Genomic DNA, 18,090 nt, shown 5'->3' with positions numbered 1-18,090 from the left:
TCATGGTGCCTGCAAAGTCACTGTGTAGTAATAATAGTTCAGTTAAAATGAAGGTTTTTGTTCCTTTTTTGGGCTCAACTTAAAAATCCAGGTTATAGTCTTAGCACCTTTAAATTTAAACTGACAGAGGAATGCAGCTGTCATTTTCTTCACGTAAATTAAATAGTGTGTACTGACTATTAGGAACTCCATAGAAAAGTTCTGAAAATACCTTTTTAAATGTGTTTATTTTTTCTTTTTATATGTTTAGTTAGAGCGTATAGTAAGTGTTATCAGAAATACAGAGTGAAATCTTGTTGTTTTTTTTTTTTAAATCAATGGCAAAACTAAATTGACTTGAGTGGGGACAGCTCTTAGTCTTCTGCAGTAGTTGCAATGCCCTGAGATCTGCTGGTTGATACATAGGGCCATAATGAGATTTGCTGCAGGTTCCTGGCTTGGTGAATATTGCATTTCAGTGCTATAAATCTGGTAAAAAGACTCCCTTTGACTTCAGTGGGCTTTCCATCAGATTTAACATCCAGGCTATAGAGCTAGATACAAATTAGAGAGTTCATTTGGTTTGATCTGTATCACTACTATATGCATTTTAGAACATTGCTTTCTGAGTTTCATTATGTTTCTACTACATTCACAAAGCTATATAGATTTCCTCTGCTCTGCTAACTAATTTACTCCAAGAAAAATCTTTTGCTGTGAAAAGTGCATTACAAAAATCTTATTTTCTCTGAGCAATGTGTGTGAATAAATTAAAGGAACTTAATTATTTTCTGAACAAAACAAAACAAAAGAATGAAGCTTTGGTAGTTAAACGAAGAATTATGTTGTTTAGGCTATCTATAAAGAGCCAGGCTGGCAGGGACATGTAAGAGACTCCAATGACAATACTGAATGGTGGTTCATGGTTCTGCCTGGAACATTTTGGTTTTGTTGGTTTTGGTTTTTTTTTATTTATTTTTATTTTTGTTCATATGATTTTTGTTTCAAGCTCCCCTCTTTATAACTGCATGTTAAAAATACTGTTTTGCGTAGTTTCAATGGAATAATCTGCAGGCTAAAGGCATGAGACAAATAACTTCTACCTCCTCATCCTCCTCCCCTTGTCAGGACAGACAAGTTAAAGGGGCTAGGCTTTGTCTGTTCTTATTTTGTTTGCAAGGGTAGAAGCGACACAGAGCCTGTGTCCCAGTTCAGAACAAGGAATAACATGTCTTTGCTTATTTGTTTCTGGGAGTTGTGGCTTTAGTACAGGAAAACAGAGATGTAAACGCTCATGCAGGTACCAATAGTAGTGATGCTGCTGTAGAAGCCTTACGCAAAGCCAGGAACTTGAAGCCAGTTCCAGTGTATCTTCTTTGCTCTTGTTATTTGAACTACTGATACAAAGTTAAATACATGTGATCTGATGCAGTGCAGCGTAGGTGTAGTACTCAGGAATCAATGTTGATTTCATCAGTGAAGGTGAGATTTGGAGTTTGAGCACTGGACTTCCAGAGAATGGGCTTTGTGGCCCATTTCTGTATTGGAAGGTGATGGTTGGAGGAGTCAGGTTCCTCCAGTAAATTGTTTGGTTCTGGGAATTCTCTGGGTATACCTATCAGACTACAAACTCATTTTTCTGCTGTCCTTTGCATTGTTAGCAAGCTAAATCTTGCAGAGAATGACAGAAGAAATTGTTATGGCTGGGACTGAAGGAATTAAAGAAAGGTTATTAACCGTTGATGATTATCCATTCAAGTGATGCAAACCATCTCCTGAACAAAGAGACAGATACCATGCAGAGGCAGCCAATTTTTCAAGTCTGAGCTCCAGTGAGGAAAGGAGTATTATCTAACCTATGGGTCTTGTGGTAGGCTACTTTGACCATCTCGCAATACTCAGAGCATCACCAAAGGGATGTGGAGATCATAAAAGAAAAGCCTTCTTACCAGCTGCTTTTGAAGAAATTGGGAATTTCCAGGGCTCTGAAAGGACATGCAATGATGTAGAAACAAGGGAAGAAAGATTACTTTCAGGACAAGCTTTATCAGGCAGTAGAAAACAAAGGCAAACAGTTTTTCTTATGTAAGTATGATGTCTGATACCAATCCTGCCCAGCTGTACATATCAAACATGTTTTATGGGTGCTGACTAAAAATACTGGCATGCAGCAAGTTTGAGCACTCAGCCCATATTGCTACAACTGAATCTGTAGTCAGTGTTCATGGATCATGTTTGTTTTTTCATGCGAAAAGTACTTTTTGTTTTATCAGGAGCAAGATTATCTATTCACCTCCGTTGCTTCTTTGGGAAATACCTATGTCTAGGAAGGAAGAGAAATGAGACTTGGTAATTTCTCTGTACCAGTGAATGAATTATTTGTATATGAAATTGGCTTAAACTTGTCATGCACAACTTCGGAATGGTGCTTGTCTCACCAAAAGGCGTGAATATAACATGAGCAAATGTTGCTAAGCATCTGTCAGTGAGGCCGTCTGGGCTGCGAAGAGAAGCTTGTATGTCTCCCTTCAGTACTGAAACTCTATTTGATAAGCTTTTGGTGAAGCAACCTAGGAATGCCAAAAATGCTAATCTTCATTTGCATGCACTGAGAAGCTAACTACTACTATCTACCTATACACAGTTGCTGCAGCCTTCTTGGTGAAGAATAATGAATAAGGAGACTTTAAATAATACAGAGTGTTGTTTTTCTGTTCATGATTTATCTGAAGTGTCAGGTTCTGTGTCTTTTCAAACAAAAATAGTTTATAAAAGACAAATTGGATGATTTTGGATAGAAAGCTGAATACTTGATGTTTTCTCCCTGCCTTTAAAGCATTTGTTTACAGCTTAAGAAAAAAAAAGATAAAAATAAAAGAAATGTCTTTGAAGAGGCAAAAGCAAAGGAAATGTCAGATCTGATTTTTAAAGTGAACTTTACTACCAGGTCCATTATTTTCTGAGAACAAATGCACCAAAACTTTCAGAATTGTTTGAGAGCTTTTATAGATGATGCATGTGCACTTCTGTTAGGTTGGTTGGCAGTTTTTTGTACACTTATATCTGCACTTTGTCATGGCTAAAATGCACTTACAGGTGTGGACAGCAGTTCTTTCTGAAATGATTTGGCTTCTCTGCTTTTTCTGAAACCTGCTTGGTGAAAAGTGGACCAAGTAACAAAAGTACCCAGTAATTGTAGAAGGAACTCAGGACTAAACAAGAAATCAAGCACACAGAAACCACTGTAAATATTACCCTGAATTTATAGTGGCAAGTGGCAAAATGTTTGGTTGTGAAGTTGTACCCACATGCAAAAAGAGGAATGGAGAAGAGGAAGAGGGAATGTGTTGGATTTGAACTTGATTCACATGGACAGAAATGCTGAAAACTGTACTTGTGAAACATCTGGCTTTCCTTTGGGCAGTTCAGTCTTCATGGTACTAAGCCTGGAAGACAGCAGTGATTAGGCCCTTCCATTCAATCTAGAAATGATGGGGAAGTCACAGAACAGTTGGGGTTAAATGATGTATAATCCATTTATTAGAAGCAAACATGAATATTTCTACGGAACCATGTACAGAGAAGAACAATTACACTGTAAAAAAAGGGTTTCATGGTAAGACTTTTAAAGTAGAGGTCATGTAAAATGGCTTATGTTAAATTAATTATGGAATGATTATGGCATTAATTTCTGTAATGACTCTTTTTTACTTTCTGTTCCTTCAGGGATACATGCCATGAACTCTTGGGACACGTGCCTCTACTTGCTGATCCCAAGTTTGCACAGTTTTCACAAGAGATAGGACTTGCTTCACTGGGAGCATCTGATGAAGATGTTCAGAAATTAGCCACTGTGAGTCAAAACCTTTTTATGGCATGCTCTGTCATCTGTCCTCCTCTTTGGTTGATTAAGTGATGTGCATTATCTTATTAGAGCTTAACTGCATTCAGTCAGGTTGCAAATGACTATGATGTGACAGTCACAGAGTTTTAGGTATTTTTCCATTGATTTTAATAAGAGCAAAGCTGAACTCACTAGTCTTCAGGTTGTCGGTTTTATGTTTTACATGAAATAACCACCAATTTTCAGGGCTGAATGAGATGGATTTTCATGAAATCGCAGAATGGTTTAGGGAAGGGACCTTAAAGATCATCCAGTTCCAACCTCCTTGCCATTAGCAGGGACACCTTCCATTAGACCAGGCTGCTCAAAGCCCCATCTAACTTGGCCTTGAATGCTGCCAGGGATGGGTCAGCCACAGCTTCTCTGGGCAGCCTCTTTCAGTGTCTCACCACCCTCACAGTGAAGAACTTCCAAATACCTATCTAAATCTACCTTCTTTCAGTTTAAAGCCATTACCCCTTGTCCTATCCCTACAAGCCCTTTTAAAATGTTCCTTCCCAGATTTCTCATAGGCCCCCTTTAGGTTGAATTTACGAGGTTTGCACTGGCCTACCTCTTGAATCTGTCCTGGTCCCTCTGGATGGCATCCCTCCACTCCAGCATGTTGACTGTACCACACAGCTTGGTGTCATCAACAGTCTTGCTGAGAATGCACTCAATCCCACTGTCTGTGTCACCAACAACGATTTTAAACAGCACTGGTTCCAATACCGGCCCCCGAAGAATGCCACTTATGTCCACTTGCACATTGAGCTGTTTGTCTACCTAAAGGTGCTGAAAACAAGTAAGCAAGATCATTTTGAAAATAAAACTACATTTTGGTGTGTGCTGTCATCTCTACACTGTTAGCTCCTCCACAGGTGGTCACTTTGGCTCTTACCACTGCTATTTCTGTACTCACTGTTCTGATTTGCAGTTGTTCAGTGTATTGTAGTGTATGATGGATTTTGAGATGATGTTGCATCCTTGCTGTTGCTCCTGTTGGAGAATATATAGTTACTAACCCAAGGCTGTGCAGCAGTAGATCTAGACTGAGGTCAAGTGCCTCAGCTAATGGCTGTGAGATGGATTCTGTATTGCATCAAATGAGGCACATGCCAGTAAATAGCGTGAACTGGAAGACATGGTGCATTAAAGACGTTAGATGTTAGATGGCCTGTGTGTTAAGAACCCTCAGGTTGCACTGAAGTGCCCTGTCAAGTTGCCAGGACTCTCAGCTCCTGCCTACTTGTCAGACCTGTTATATTGTCATTTCCGAATAACTCATATGCAGCCCTTTGCATGATGACATAGGTTAGTGATCCTGGTCTATACCACTGGCTCAGTTCAGTTCTTTTAATTTATATATGATTCTTTTTGTGGATCCTGTTAAAACTGATGCTGCAAATAATTTAATGAACTATATTATATTAAAAACCAGCTCCATATTTAAATATTTTTGTGTCATGAAAGATTTTGTGAGATCCAGTAGAAGAATTGGCTACTTAAAAACTTACCTAGCATACTAGTGCTTTTCTGCACAAGTGCTGTGGGGATTTAAAGGGTTGGAGGTAACTTGGACACAGTTTGAACGTGGATTCAAACTGTAATGGTTTTCATGCACTGGCTTAGCAGTGGCTTAAGAGTCCCATCTGATGAAAAAGGCATTTGTACCCATTTGTTTGTTTTTAATTCTGCAGCCCTCTAGAAAAGGCTAGTAAATTTGTTTAAGCAACCATGCTCACTCCTTAGTTAGACAGCCAGTTCCTCTCATATGCTTCAGGGTGTGTTCCTTGGATTTCTAATGGATGTTGACTGAGAATAAACTGTTGTTTGTATGGAGGAATCATGAAAGTTGTGTGTTTGTTTGCACATTTGCTAGGAAGGGACTTAGTAGGAAGCAGATCTACCTTGTCACAACCTGCAGCCTCAAGAGAAACTACCTAACTGGCTGTCCCTGGAGGTACTTGGAGGAAAACAGTATCTCCAAGTCTTTTACCCCAAATTAACCTTGGATGACATGGGCCTATTGCAGAAGACAATGCTGGGACTGATCTCTGTGGAGAGAGATATTAATATAAAGTAACCTCTGAATAAAATATAAATACGTTTGCTCCTCCCTGTCACAGAAGTTCCGAGTTATGACTGACTCTGTTCCCACTTACGACGCTGTCATCTGAATAATGAGCTGCTCCTGAATCACAAAGGCAGAAAGAAGACAGCTGAATCACTTTCCCTTATCACACCAAGAATTTGATATCTGAGTCAAAGTTGATTCCTTCTCCCATGCTAGAAATGGCTCTTTCAGGTGGAATTGACATTTACAGAATTAAGGTAACCCAGGTAGTGTTATTTTTCATAGAAGCAGAATGTGGGCCTGTACTCTCCTGGGGCAGGTGCTTGACAAATACAGAGATGTTACTTGCCCTAAAATTTGCAATATAAACAGTCAATTTGAGAGCAAGTGGAAAGAACATTTCTCAGCAGTGAGGGTGAGGAGGCCAAGAAATTCATTCAGCTAGGCACCAAATGTCACCTGAGCTGCTGTTAACTGACTTTTGCAACATTTGGTCCCATTTCCATCCTAGATAAAAACCAGAGACATAGCAAGCTGAGAAATGCCAGCCAAGAGTCTGAATACAGAAAAGAAGTGCAGATTCCAGTGAGGCAACTTCAAAGTAAACAGAGAAACAAATGAACAGAGAGAGAAAATGCATATTAATGAGTTTGAAGCAATATGCCCAAAGCAAGCTTGCCATTAGCATGACCTGTTTCAAAAGATAGTGACATTAACAGCTGAGCCATTACAGGGAGGACAGTGGCTTTAGGAAGAGAGGAAAACACCTCTTAGGAATTTGGACCAGAAAGGGAAGAATTGTTACAGGTGATTTTGTTATCTTTTGCTCCATTCTGCTTTCAAAAGTCACCAAGTACTGGCTTTGATAGATCTGCTCTTCGTGCCCTGTTAGTACTGAGGTGCAAAGGAAACGTGCTGGTTTTGTCCCTGTAGAGCTGACACAGTGGATGTAGAGCAAGCTGGAGCCTGGTCCCTAGGCAGACTAGGAGTGTTTACCAAATTGCAATTAATCACATCTGTGCTGAAGGAAGGGTTTAAAAGGGAGAGCATTGCAGGGACTGATGTTGGCCAGCTAGAGGGAGAAGGATGGCTGCAGGGCAAGATGGTTGAATAGAAAGGATGCAAGCTCCCCTCATCCTCGTGTTTTGAGTCTGGTAATCAGATGGGGACAAAGAGAAAGAAGTTGCTTTTCTCCTTTTAAAACTTACTTAATCATTCTTGTCATGTGAGGGGAGTATTGAAAGAGCCAAAAGACTGGCTTTGCAGTGTTTTTTAGAGAGATGCCGTTTCCTTTACAATGTTTTAGGAGAGTAAGAAAGAGAGAAAGCACAAAAAACAAGTGACTGAGAGGTATGCTACTGAAACAAAACAAAACAAAATATTTGCGCAACCCGCGTTTTTGTCTGTAATATAGTATGATGGGGTTACTAGTTAAAGAAATGCAGTATTAGCCATGCATGTCTTAGTGCTAATTATCATCACCACTAATGTCTTGTGGTACTCTGTGTGACTTTCTAAAAACACTTTCGAGTTGATTTTTCAAGCATGACTGGTCTTTCTGACATAGTACAAAAACAAAGACTGCCTTTTCTGCTTACCTATCAAACCATAAGCTGTAGGGAGGACTTGACATGCGGTGTTTCAGCTAATTTATATAATATATCATTTCCAACATATTTAACAGCATGTAACATAAGGTTTTGTCAGGAAAATTGTACAAAAAATGCATCTCGGTTTACACTTCGGTATTACCTTGTAATTTGCGGACTTGGGAGCCAAAGCAGCTGTCTTTGTAAAGCTACAATGAAATGACTCCCAGCTCCTGCTGAGTTGTTTCAGTACAGTCCAGATTTGTAATGTGGCATGTATAGGATGTGTTTGTGTCTATGAAATTCAGTGGGGCACATTAATTGGTGGTGATTCAGAAAAGAGGTTAGCAAAGTGTTTTTGTATGCAGTTTATCACCAAGTCTTTCCACCAGGAATTTTGTAATTAGGGCCTAATTAGTTGCACTAAGTTTTTTTCCAAATTGTTTCTATTAAGAAACAATTATGAAGTTATGTTGAAACCTTCAGTTCTCTAGAACTGTAAAATTGTCATTGTTTCACCTCGATAATATTTGTTCTGGTGTTTTAATAGTATGGGACAGTAGAAATCAAGACATTTCTCCTGGTTTTGTTGTCCTTTATGTGGAAAACTACAATAGGGAATAGCTTCTGAATTAGAAGGAATTGTGTGTTATAAGACCTTGTAAATGCATTTCAATTGTGTTAGGAATCTAGATGTTTTACCTTGCCCAGATGATGACTGAGGCCAATGCTTTATTTCTAAAGCTGACTTTAATTTATCTGTGTAAGTATCACAAGCAAAATATTTTAAAGATATATGCTGGGATAAAAACAATGTTTAGAACTGCCTCCCTGGGAGAAGTCAGCAGTAATTCTTGTGAGCTTATTTGCCTGTCTTCCCTCAGGATCTATGTTATCTGGTCTTGCTGGCTCCATTCTAGTTCTTCTCCAATGCTGAACAACTGGCACATAATTCAGGGCACTTACGCATTGTGTTTGCTGAGAGGAAAACCAGAATGGAGAAATAGGAGCATTGCAGATAAAGACTAAGTTGTATTTAGTAACTTAGGCTAGATGCAGCATTTGTGGTCTCACTAGGCAGAGCAGACTGTTGCAGTCTCTCATCTTCACAAACAACAGGTTAGATTTCCCAGAGGGGCTATTTGACAGTGCTAGGCCATAAGTACAGCTTGTGAACTGGATTGCTGTCTCCCCCCCATGAATGAACAAAAGAAGCTGAGACAAAAACTATGAAAATATTTGAGATTTTGAACATTCCCACTGTGCCTCTGAAAAACCAAGATTGCTTGCATGTTTCTTGTTTATAGTTGCAAAATGATAGGAGCAAACTAACCACTGTTGTAAGTCTGTGATCAGCTCCCCTGCTAAAGCTATTCTGCCATATGAAAATAATTATATAGTGGCCATCTGAAACCTGGTATTATAGCCCAAGAGCTATGGCAGTCACTGAGCATACTGAAGTTTAACATTCAAATCTGCTCGGTCTTCTTACTGTATCTCAATCGCATGCCAAAATTGTGTGATGAATGTGAGAGTGAGCACAGTGAGTACCTTAAGTCCAGTGTTGACATAATGGAGTTTCTTGCTGATGAAACCTTGTGGCTTGCTTATTCACTACAAAGTCATACAGGCCAGTTTGAATCAGGAGAGAAGCATAATTTACCGATGGATTACTTTCCTTTGATTGGTGAGATGTTGCTGGGCACACTGGCTGCTGCTCTAGAAGCATTCCCTAATTTGTGGGTTTGCTCTGTGTAATGTTCTAAAGGAACTAATGACAGGTAACTATCTCCATTTTTTTAAAGGGTTTCAGCAATACTTTCTGATGAAGTAGCTGAACCGCTGATGTCAAGTCCTTCCTACAGTATGCATAATCAAAGAGGTGAGCAGAAAAGATAGTATGTATATCACAGAGCAAGACTAAAGGCAAAAAAACCCTCACGGATTCCAGGGATCAATATTTAATATTTTAGAATACTGCAGTGTTTCCCTGCAGAGCATTTTCACAGTCATCATGTCAGCAATTCATGGCACAAGAACAAAATCTCAGCAGCAATACCTCACTAGCTTTGTAGCTCAAAACCAGAAGGCTCTGTACTACATAAAAATAAGCTGGCATTCCAGAGAAGTTACTACAAGGAGAATTTGAAGAGTTCTGTTGCTGAAATGAGAAGCAAATGCTCAATGCTTTTTTTCCAGGAATTGTGACAGTTTGTTGAGGCCTTTGTTCTGGCTTTGGAGTGAAGTTTGGATCTGCCAGAATTGCTGTGCTGTTCAGGCCACATGCAGTCATAAATATCTGCTTAGGAGGGATGCAAGAACAGGATGAGGATGTATGATTATTTTTAAATGTTTCCCAAGTTTCCGACCAGTCACAAACAGGGAACTCTTGAGCCAAATGTGGTTTCTACATATTTAATTATCCTGACTGGATTTCTATCCAGAGACAGCTGTTATCTTTGAAGACATGTACATTTTTAGTACCTATTTTAGTAACTTTGACAGAGAGCTCTGTGGCTCAACTATTCAATGTCTGGTGAACTACCTATTTCTGTGGTTTTAACCTGATTCCTACTAGCTTTTTTTGTATTGGAAGAGAGAACAATTTAATCATCCCTGCATGCTTTCCCTACACTGTTATGACTTTACAGAACTGTTTAGTTTTCTCCCTTAGTTGTCTCCTTTTCTAGTTTGAATCATTTGTTTAGTTATTTATTATGTGGAAGATGCTCTGTAACCTTGAGCATGTTACTCCTTCCCTGAACCCTTTCCAGCTAGAACTCGAAAAGAATGTGAGGGAGTGTTTCAGTCATCAGGCAGGGGAGTGGGGTAAATGAGCAGCTTGAACCCTAATCCAAGTTGGTTAAGAGCGGCATTGTGGAGTTAAACCAGTTTTGGATGTACTTGCTGTAGAAATAGGAGCCTTTTGCATGGCAGGAGGAGTGGATCTGGTAGTGCAGATCTAACATTGTTTGCTGCTTAGAGATAGGAGAAATGGGCTGGGCTGCATGCAGGGGGGAGTAGGATTCAGTGGATCCATCTTCATCAGTCAGCATTGTTATTCAAGGATATGAGTCCCTGCAGTTTCTGATCAGCAGAAGTACAAAGGGGTGATTCTGCTGCTGCAAATTCTGTGATGGTGTAAGCAAAGTAATTTGGTGGAGAAATTGTGTGTCAGCAACTGCATTGAAGGTGGAGAGCTGGACTGCTGGTTGGAATTGTGGTGGGTTTTTTGTCTTTCTTTGTAGAGGGTGATCTAAAATGCTGGTTTGCAAAACATTTTTAAACATCCTGCTTTAACTCGTTTCTGGGCTACATAGGTTAACACAGGATGTGTTTGGTTGGAAATGAAACATCTTGTGCTTTGTACTGTGTTACTCAAGGTTAAGAAGGTGATGCACCGTGAGGGTGCCCAGTTGATCAAATCAACGACCTGCTTCTTGAGAGGATCTCAGGATCTCCCCAAAAGACAAAATTTTGAGCTCATAAGTAACTAGAAATAGTGCTGCTCTCTGTAACATGCTTGTATGTTTGTATGCTTGGGCCCAACCCTGAAATGGGGAAGCTAGACGCAAGAGAGAACTAATTTGACTTAATTGGGAGCAGAGAAGGAATTAGAAATTTCACTGTAGAAATAATATGGCTCCTTTTAGACAGGATGCAATTTATGAAGATCAAGACCTAAGCAGTTAGAATCACTAAAGAAAAAGCCTCTAATAAAATAACAAATTACAGCCAGGCACTAGATTTGCTTTTATTTCTTGTAGCATTATGTTTCCAAAAGTGGTTAGACCGTAATCTGTGAGGTTACTGAACTGCAAATGCAAATTTACATGCACACAGTAATACATTTTGACATATAGGTTAACAAGAGAATGGTGCAAATTTCACACAGCACTGCCTTGCTAATTATGTTTGTTTATTTTCAGGAGCAACTTCATTTTCATTAAGAAATTGCAGATTCTGCAATAGTAATCTTTGCTGGTAGTTCAATAGATCACACTCTGAACATTTGCTCTGCTACAACAGTAATGAAAGTGAGCATCAAAAAAAAGCTCAGGAAGAATTTGTGGAATTCAAGAGTGTACACAAATGGCAAGCATCAACCATTTCAGTGTTGGATCCTGTTGAACTAGGTTGAGAAGTGGGTGGAAGGAGTCTATGAATTTTAGAAACATAGAATAGTTAGGGTTGGAAAGGACCTTAAGATCATCCAGTTCAAAACCCCCTGCCATGGGCAGGGACACTTCCCACTAGACCAGGTTGCTCAAGGCTCTGTCCAACCTGGCCTTGAACACTGCTAGGGATGGGGCATTTACCACTTCTTTGGGCAACCTGTTCCAGTGCCTCACTACACTCACAGTAAAGAACTTCTACCTTATACCTAACCAAAATCTCCCCTTTTTAAGTTTGAATCCATCACTCCTTGTCTTGTCACTCCAGTCCCTGATGAAGGGTCCCTCTCTGGCATGCTTGTAGGCCCCCTTCTGATATTGGAAGGCTGCTATGAGGTCTCCACACAGCACTATTTTGATAGGGCTTTTTCATATTTGTTTTCTTTTTTGACCTAAAGTAGGAAATGTGTTAACAAAAAGGCATAAAGCGTCTCTTATAGAACATATGTAACAGGGACAAAAGAAAGGACACAGCATAAGCTTCCAGTTGTCCTGGGTTCAGCAGTAACAGTCATTTTTCTCCTTCTTAGTAGCTGGTGCACTGCTGTGTTTTTGACTTTCAGCCTGGGAACAGTGCTGATAACACTGATATTTTTAGTTGTTGCTCAGTTAAGTTTAGTCTGGCCAAGGACTTTCTGAGTCTCATGCTTTGCCAGGGATGAGGGGAAGCCGGGAGGAAGCAGAGACAGGACACCTGACCCAAACTAACCAAAGAGGTATTCCATACCACAGCATGTCATGCCCACTATATAAACTGAGGGCAGTTACCCGGAAGGGGTAGATCACTGTTCAGGTTGGGCTGGGTATCGGTCGGCGGGTGGCGAGCGGTTGTATTCTCTTCCCTTGTTATTTCCCTTATCATTATTATTACTGGTGGTAGCAGCAGTGGTTTGTGTTATACCTTAGTTATGGGACTGTTCTTATCTCAACCCATGGGAGTTAGATTCTTGCGATTCTCCTCCCCATCCGCCTGGGAGCCGGGGGAGAAAGCGGGCAGTGAGCAAGCAGCTGCATGGTTCTGGGTTGCTGGCTGGGCTTAAATCACGACACCAGTGAGCAACAGTAGCACAAGCATATTGGGTAACAACTACAGAAGTAACAGGAATAAAGGTTTAAATAAAGAAAAGGGGGGGCGGGGGAGTTAAGGAGAAGTTTGGAATATATTGCTAGTGCTGTTCCTGAGTGCCCCAGTGCTTTCACTAATATATTGAAGGATGGAGATAATCCTAGGCTCTATGTAGATAGCATTCGTACTGACACTAGTACACTTAGTTTTCTTTGGTCATAGCACATATATGTGAAATTCACTGCTAAATGCATTCTTGTACAGTCCGGAACTGCAGGGCTCTCCTGATGCTAAAGCTTTATTATGTACATAGAACATCTCATACTATGTTAAGAAGTATTCTCAGAGGAATATATAGGTGTTGAAACAAACTAACAAAGTAAATTTTATAATTTGTTCCTTGCTTTTTTTATTGTATTTGTTTACCTACTTCTGTATGATTCTGTAACACAGAGTGGTAATTATCTGAATCATTCACACAAGTTGTGGAGGTCCTTCATCAGCACCACACAGGTATATGGGGAATTGAAGGAGTTCAGCATGTGGCAACTCATTTCAGCCATGTCTAGGTCTTACTTAGGACTGAGGGAATGTTTGTGCTGTGTGTGCACAGGTGAAGGAGTTGGCTTTATCCATACTTTACATGAAGCCAGAGCAGCTGAAGAATGCTGTGCAGAACCAGCTTTGGTGGATGCAGGTAGGGGCTCTCTTGGGAGCAGCTTCCTGAATGCAGATGCCCAGTTATCTGGCTGGAACCTGCAATGCTGTTAGGGTGGGCCAGCTCTAGGTTCCCCTTGCTCAGGGATGTGCCACGCTACACAGTACAACCATGGCTGCAACCCTGCACACCCAGCCTTCCCTTTGGGGGTCTGTTGGGCCCATCAGGAGAAGAAAGCCAGGGTATTCTGCTTTCAGGCAGAATCCAAAGCAATTATGTGTAATGAAGAAAGTCCTTGAATCATGCACTTACCTTTTTATTGTGTGGAATACTTCAGTAAATAATTTTGCTTACAGAAGGGACATTCATACATTTAGCTACTATGCATAAGCCAAATACCATCTTACGGAAAGAGTCTTAAAATTCATGTCTGTACAAAGCTGAAAAGATACTAACTTAATATTCACAACTATGCACTAATCGTGTTGTTTTAAATACTGGTTTAGGGACTGAGTATACCACATGTGTTCATTTTAATTCTCTGATCCAGCTTGTTCCTGGGTATTTTCTTTGTATGCACAGATAAAAGTATGGAAATGAGACAAAATATGGTTGGTATCCACAAAGAGCTATATATGCCTAGGGCTTAATTACTTAATGCTGCAGCTTTGGAAGTGGTTCTTGTGCCTGTCGTCATCTTTCTATCAAATTGCATCAAAGGGCTAGATGGAATATGGTCCCATAAATTTTTAATTGTGATATTTTTGGTGTGATCTACCATAATGATTTTGTAAGTATAGCTGAATTATCTATTTATAGGTCCAAGCCTGATGCTAAACAAGACCAACAGGAGGTTTGCCATTGCTTTCAATGAGTTTAGGTCTGTGGGCTAAATACTACCTTAATTTCCATGTATACAGCATCCAAAAGGTCAGTAGAATTGTACACATGTAAATGAAAGTAGGATTTATTGCTGTAAAATTAATGTTAATAATTTACTTGCCAAAACTTGTTATTCTGGAATACGGGTTTCTGCAGGGGAAGAATTGACTCCAGAGGACATATGACTTTGCAGTTTTGTCTCTTCCTCTGTCCAAACCAAGCTCATGTGGTACAGCACACAGCAAATTTTGTTAGCTACTTCTTAGAGCTGGCAGTCCTTCTGATGTTATTGTATAAAAGTTATTTTTATTTGTTGACAAATTAGAAAGTAAAGCAAGTGCTCGGCCCAAGAGCACTGTTGAAGCCAAAGGGAAGTTTAAAGAGAGGGGCCTTGTGTTCATTAATTTTGATTGTTTTGGTTTGATTCTAGCTGTGACTGAAGTTGTTGCAGTGCGAGGTGGGGACAACATCAATGTGACAGTGCCATTTCAGGCACACTTTGAACAAGTCCCCCACTCCCTCCATCTGTTTCTTAGATTCAAGCTTACTTTGGGATTTTGCTTTTGCATCAGACAAAGCATTAGTTTTGGCAAGATAACCTTGTTTCGTTTAGCATCGGTATGCTTTATATTTTCTGTAAGTTATAAGAACTTTCTATAGATCATCATAGTGTCATTGATAAAGGTGGTGTCTACTAATAGTGCAGGGTAAAACGGTTTGAATTCAGAGCTTTTTCAAGACATGCTGGAAAGAGTGGGCATTCCCAGATTATCTTTTTTCTCCCCCCCCATAAAACACACTACTCTTTTTCTAGTGGTTTTTCTCCCTCCTTCGAATCAGTAGACTGTAATTGTTACAGTTTGACTATAGAAAGTGTCTAAATTTATATTTGACAATACATTTTAAACTTCTAGAATGTAAACACCTTTATAAGATAATTTTAATATTGAATAAGCCTATAGATTATGAGCAGATACATATTACATATCTGCAATGAATTTAGGACCTATACGAGTCCAGGGATCTTGCGTTATCAGTTCAAGATCACTAGTGACCATTTCAGAGTGATCTTCATGTCTTCACTTCTAGACCACAGCCTTGGACTTGGTTCAGTGAAGAGCTGTGATCTCTGCTCACAGGTACTTGCTCAGTATAATTTTTTTCTACCTTGCTGAATACTAGTTCATGTGATTTGCTTTGTGGTTACAGGCTTCTGTCAGGTAACTCAGTGGTGACTCAGTTGATTACTCTGTGGTTACAATAGATTCATTTTACGTGCCCTCACTGCTGAAAATTGGAGGGCTACAAGGAAATACTCGGGTACTTGAAAAGGATTCTGTTTGGGGCCATGAAAACATCTTCAATTTGGATATATTTTTAGTATCAAAATTAATAGATTTTTAAAATTCCCTGAGCTACTTTTCTTCTTTGATCTGCCTGTCAGCTTGACAGGAATAGAACTTACACTTTTGTGTCGATGCCTACTACCTTTTTTCAGGGGGTTTGTGCAAAGCAGGCTAAGCAAATGCATTAAGAGCCACAAAAGCTTTTGGGACTCCCTTTGTATTTATGTGATTAAATGAACATTGAGTTTAAATGCAGTGTTGCTGTTGGAAACTGATGTTTGAAAGCAAGTTTTATCTATTAATATTCAGTACATAGATGCAAGTAGTTAATTTTCTGTCTTAAATGTTTAGAAAATTAGTGTGGATGCTGTTATTTTTGCAATGAGCTACCCTTTTTGCTCCTCAAAAATAAATTTGAAATGGATATGACTGTAAAGAAATAGTGCATTTTTTCCTTGAAGTAAGAATTTTGTAACTACAGTTCCAGTTGTCCCTGTCTCTTCAATGTGTTTCTGCCCCTGAATTTCAGGTCTTGCAAAAGTTCTGAGATCCTTCAAGCCCCAGGAGGCTGCTCCACTTTCTGAAGGTGTGACTTCCTCCATTAGCAGATACATTAGGACTTTTGCTGCTGATCATGGCCACAAGAACCACATGTCCCTCATCAGCTAAGATGTCATGGGAGGCTCAGTGGCTCTCCTGCACCACTCCTTGCAGTGCAATTGCCATACACAGTAACTGGCTGACAGTTACAGGGGGACACGGCCTGCTCCAGGGAATCGCATCATGAGAAGTGCCATATGCACCTGCTGCCTTACTTAGGGGAATGCCTGTTAGGGAGGACACTGGGGCCTGTCTCCAGGCAGGCAAGGGTAGTTATTAAAGAGGCCTTGCAGCCCACAGTAATTAATTCTGACAGTGGACTGGGCAGTGTTTCTATAACCTCTCTGCTTACAGAATGAGGTTTGCCTGTACTGTGATATTGCTGCACCTTTGGTTCTTTTTAATCTGTGAATTTACCTTACCAGTCTATCAAAAGCTTCTCCCAGGATAAGTGGAAGACACTCCAGTGCCAGTTTTCCTCTTATGCTATTTCTTAGCGCATTGCAGCATGTTCAAAAGGGCAGACTCTGCCTCCCTAGCCTAGTGGTATTTCAGGGAGTATTGTAACTTTGTCTTCTCTTCTGAGTCTCCCTCCAAGTTTGCTTGCTGGGAAGTTGATCTTTTTAGAGAGGAGGAAACTGTTGAACCAGTGCTGAGGTCTATAGTTAACTGTGGGAAACAGGTCCTGAGGGCTGGCCTAAGCTTTTTGTAGAGATGCTGGCTCTGGATGCCAGAGGAAGAAAAGTGTCTGAGGTTGTTCTTGTCTGTTCACTGGGTATTCTTCTAAGCAATGCAGTTCACAACTGGGGCAGCAGTCTTACAGTCAGTGTCTACCCAGAAAGTGGGAGTGTTCTCAGGTGAAGGAAAGCTAAATGATATCTTTCATGTATATTGGTTCCAAATTCTGCTCTCACTTGGGTCATGCTAACCTGTCAGTGTTCAAGTCCTTAGCCCTCTGCTACAGAAATTATACTCTCAAGCTGTAGCATAAGCCACAAGGCTGAGGGAGAACTTCCAGGATGCCAGCCCTTGCCTATGTGGTGTATAAAATCAGGATGGTTCTTCCTTTGATATGTTTTCTTAATGTAAAGTTCTCATTTGAAAGAGTAGCAGGACAAAGATGTGGAAAACAGGAATGGCAGATCCTGAAAAGGCAGTCCCTGCTTGCAGACTCTGAATTGTGAAGGATCATGGTGGGTCGAGTATGTCACATAAGGCAGCACAGACTGGAGAGTGTGGTTGGACAGCAGTGACATGTGTTTACTCTGCTTTTCTTTTTTTCCTTTTTTGTTTCTTTTTAGTTTGACTTTCAGAGGACCCCATCTCTTGGAGTCCCAGCTAACATGTTGAAAGACCTAACTGTGCCTCTTATGTTAGCTCTGTTAGAATTGCTGAAATTTGAAGCAACAGCTTGAAAAGAAATGAGCAAATACTTCAGCTACCGTAGGGAGTGCTGAACATGAATTGATGTTACATGTTGTAAAATAATGTGGAAAGGGAATGGCTCATTATTGCACATCATTTGTTCTTAATAACTCCATATGAAATTAATAAACCTTAAACCCCCAGGTTTTAGAAGTTGTTCAAGGTAAGAGTCAAATGACAGGGAAGGGGAAATAGGAAGGGTGAAGCATTAGGGCTTCAATGCCTTATGTTCAACAAGTGATTTAAGCAGCAGTTCATCGGTTTGATGGTCTCATCTCCTTAGCTATGTATTAAGCTTCAGCACTACTAGTTAATTATGTTTAAAAAAGCTAGGAGGTCTTTGATAGTGTTGAGCAAGTTGAGGCAAGTGTGCTTTTGTGGGATTGATATTTTTGTATCATCTCTGGCTC

General features: G+C 40.1%; 1 protein-coding gene across 1 annotated transcript in view; it reads left to right on the top strand.

Annotated features, from left to right (window-relative positions):
- Positions 1-18,090, top strand: part of TPH2 (tryptophan hydroxylase 2) — a 50,611-nt gene that overhangs the window by 16,846 nt on the left and 15,675 nt on the right. Inside the window, exon 8 of the mRNA XM_061367986.1 lies at positions 3,706-3,832. Coding sequence (XP_061223970.1) covers positions 3,706-3,832 — 127 coding nt within the window. The remainder of the gene's footprint in view (positions 1-3,705; positions 3,833-18,090) is intronic.

Source organism: Neopsephotus bourkii, unplaced genomic scaffold (assembly GCF_033783945.1).
Source record: "Neopsephotus bourkii isolate Nb327-2 ecotype Australia unplaced genomic scaffold, CSIRO-AGI_Nbou_v1 NB_1423, whole genome shotgun sequence".
Lineage (NCBI taxonomy): Eukaryota > Metazoa > Chordata > Aves > Psittaciformes > Psittacidae > Neopsephotus > Neopsephotus bourkii.
Note: the sequence above shows the minus strand (reverse complement) of the source record. Positions and strands in the feature narration are given on the sequence as shown.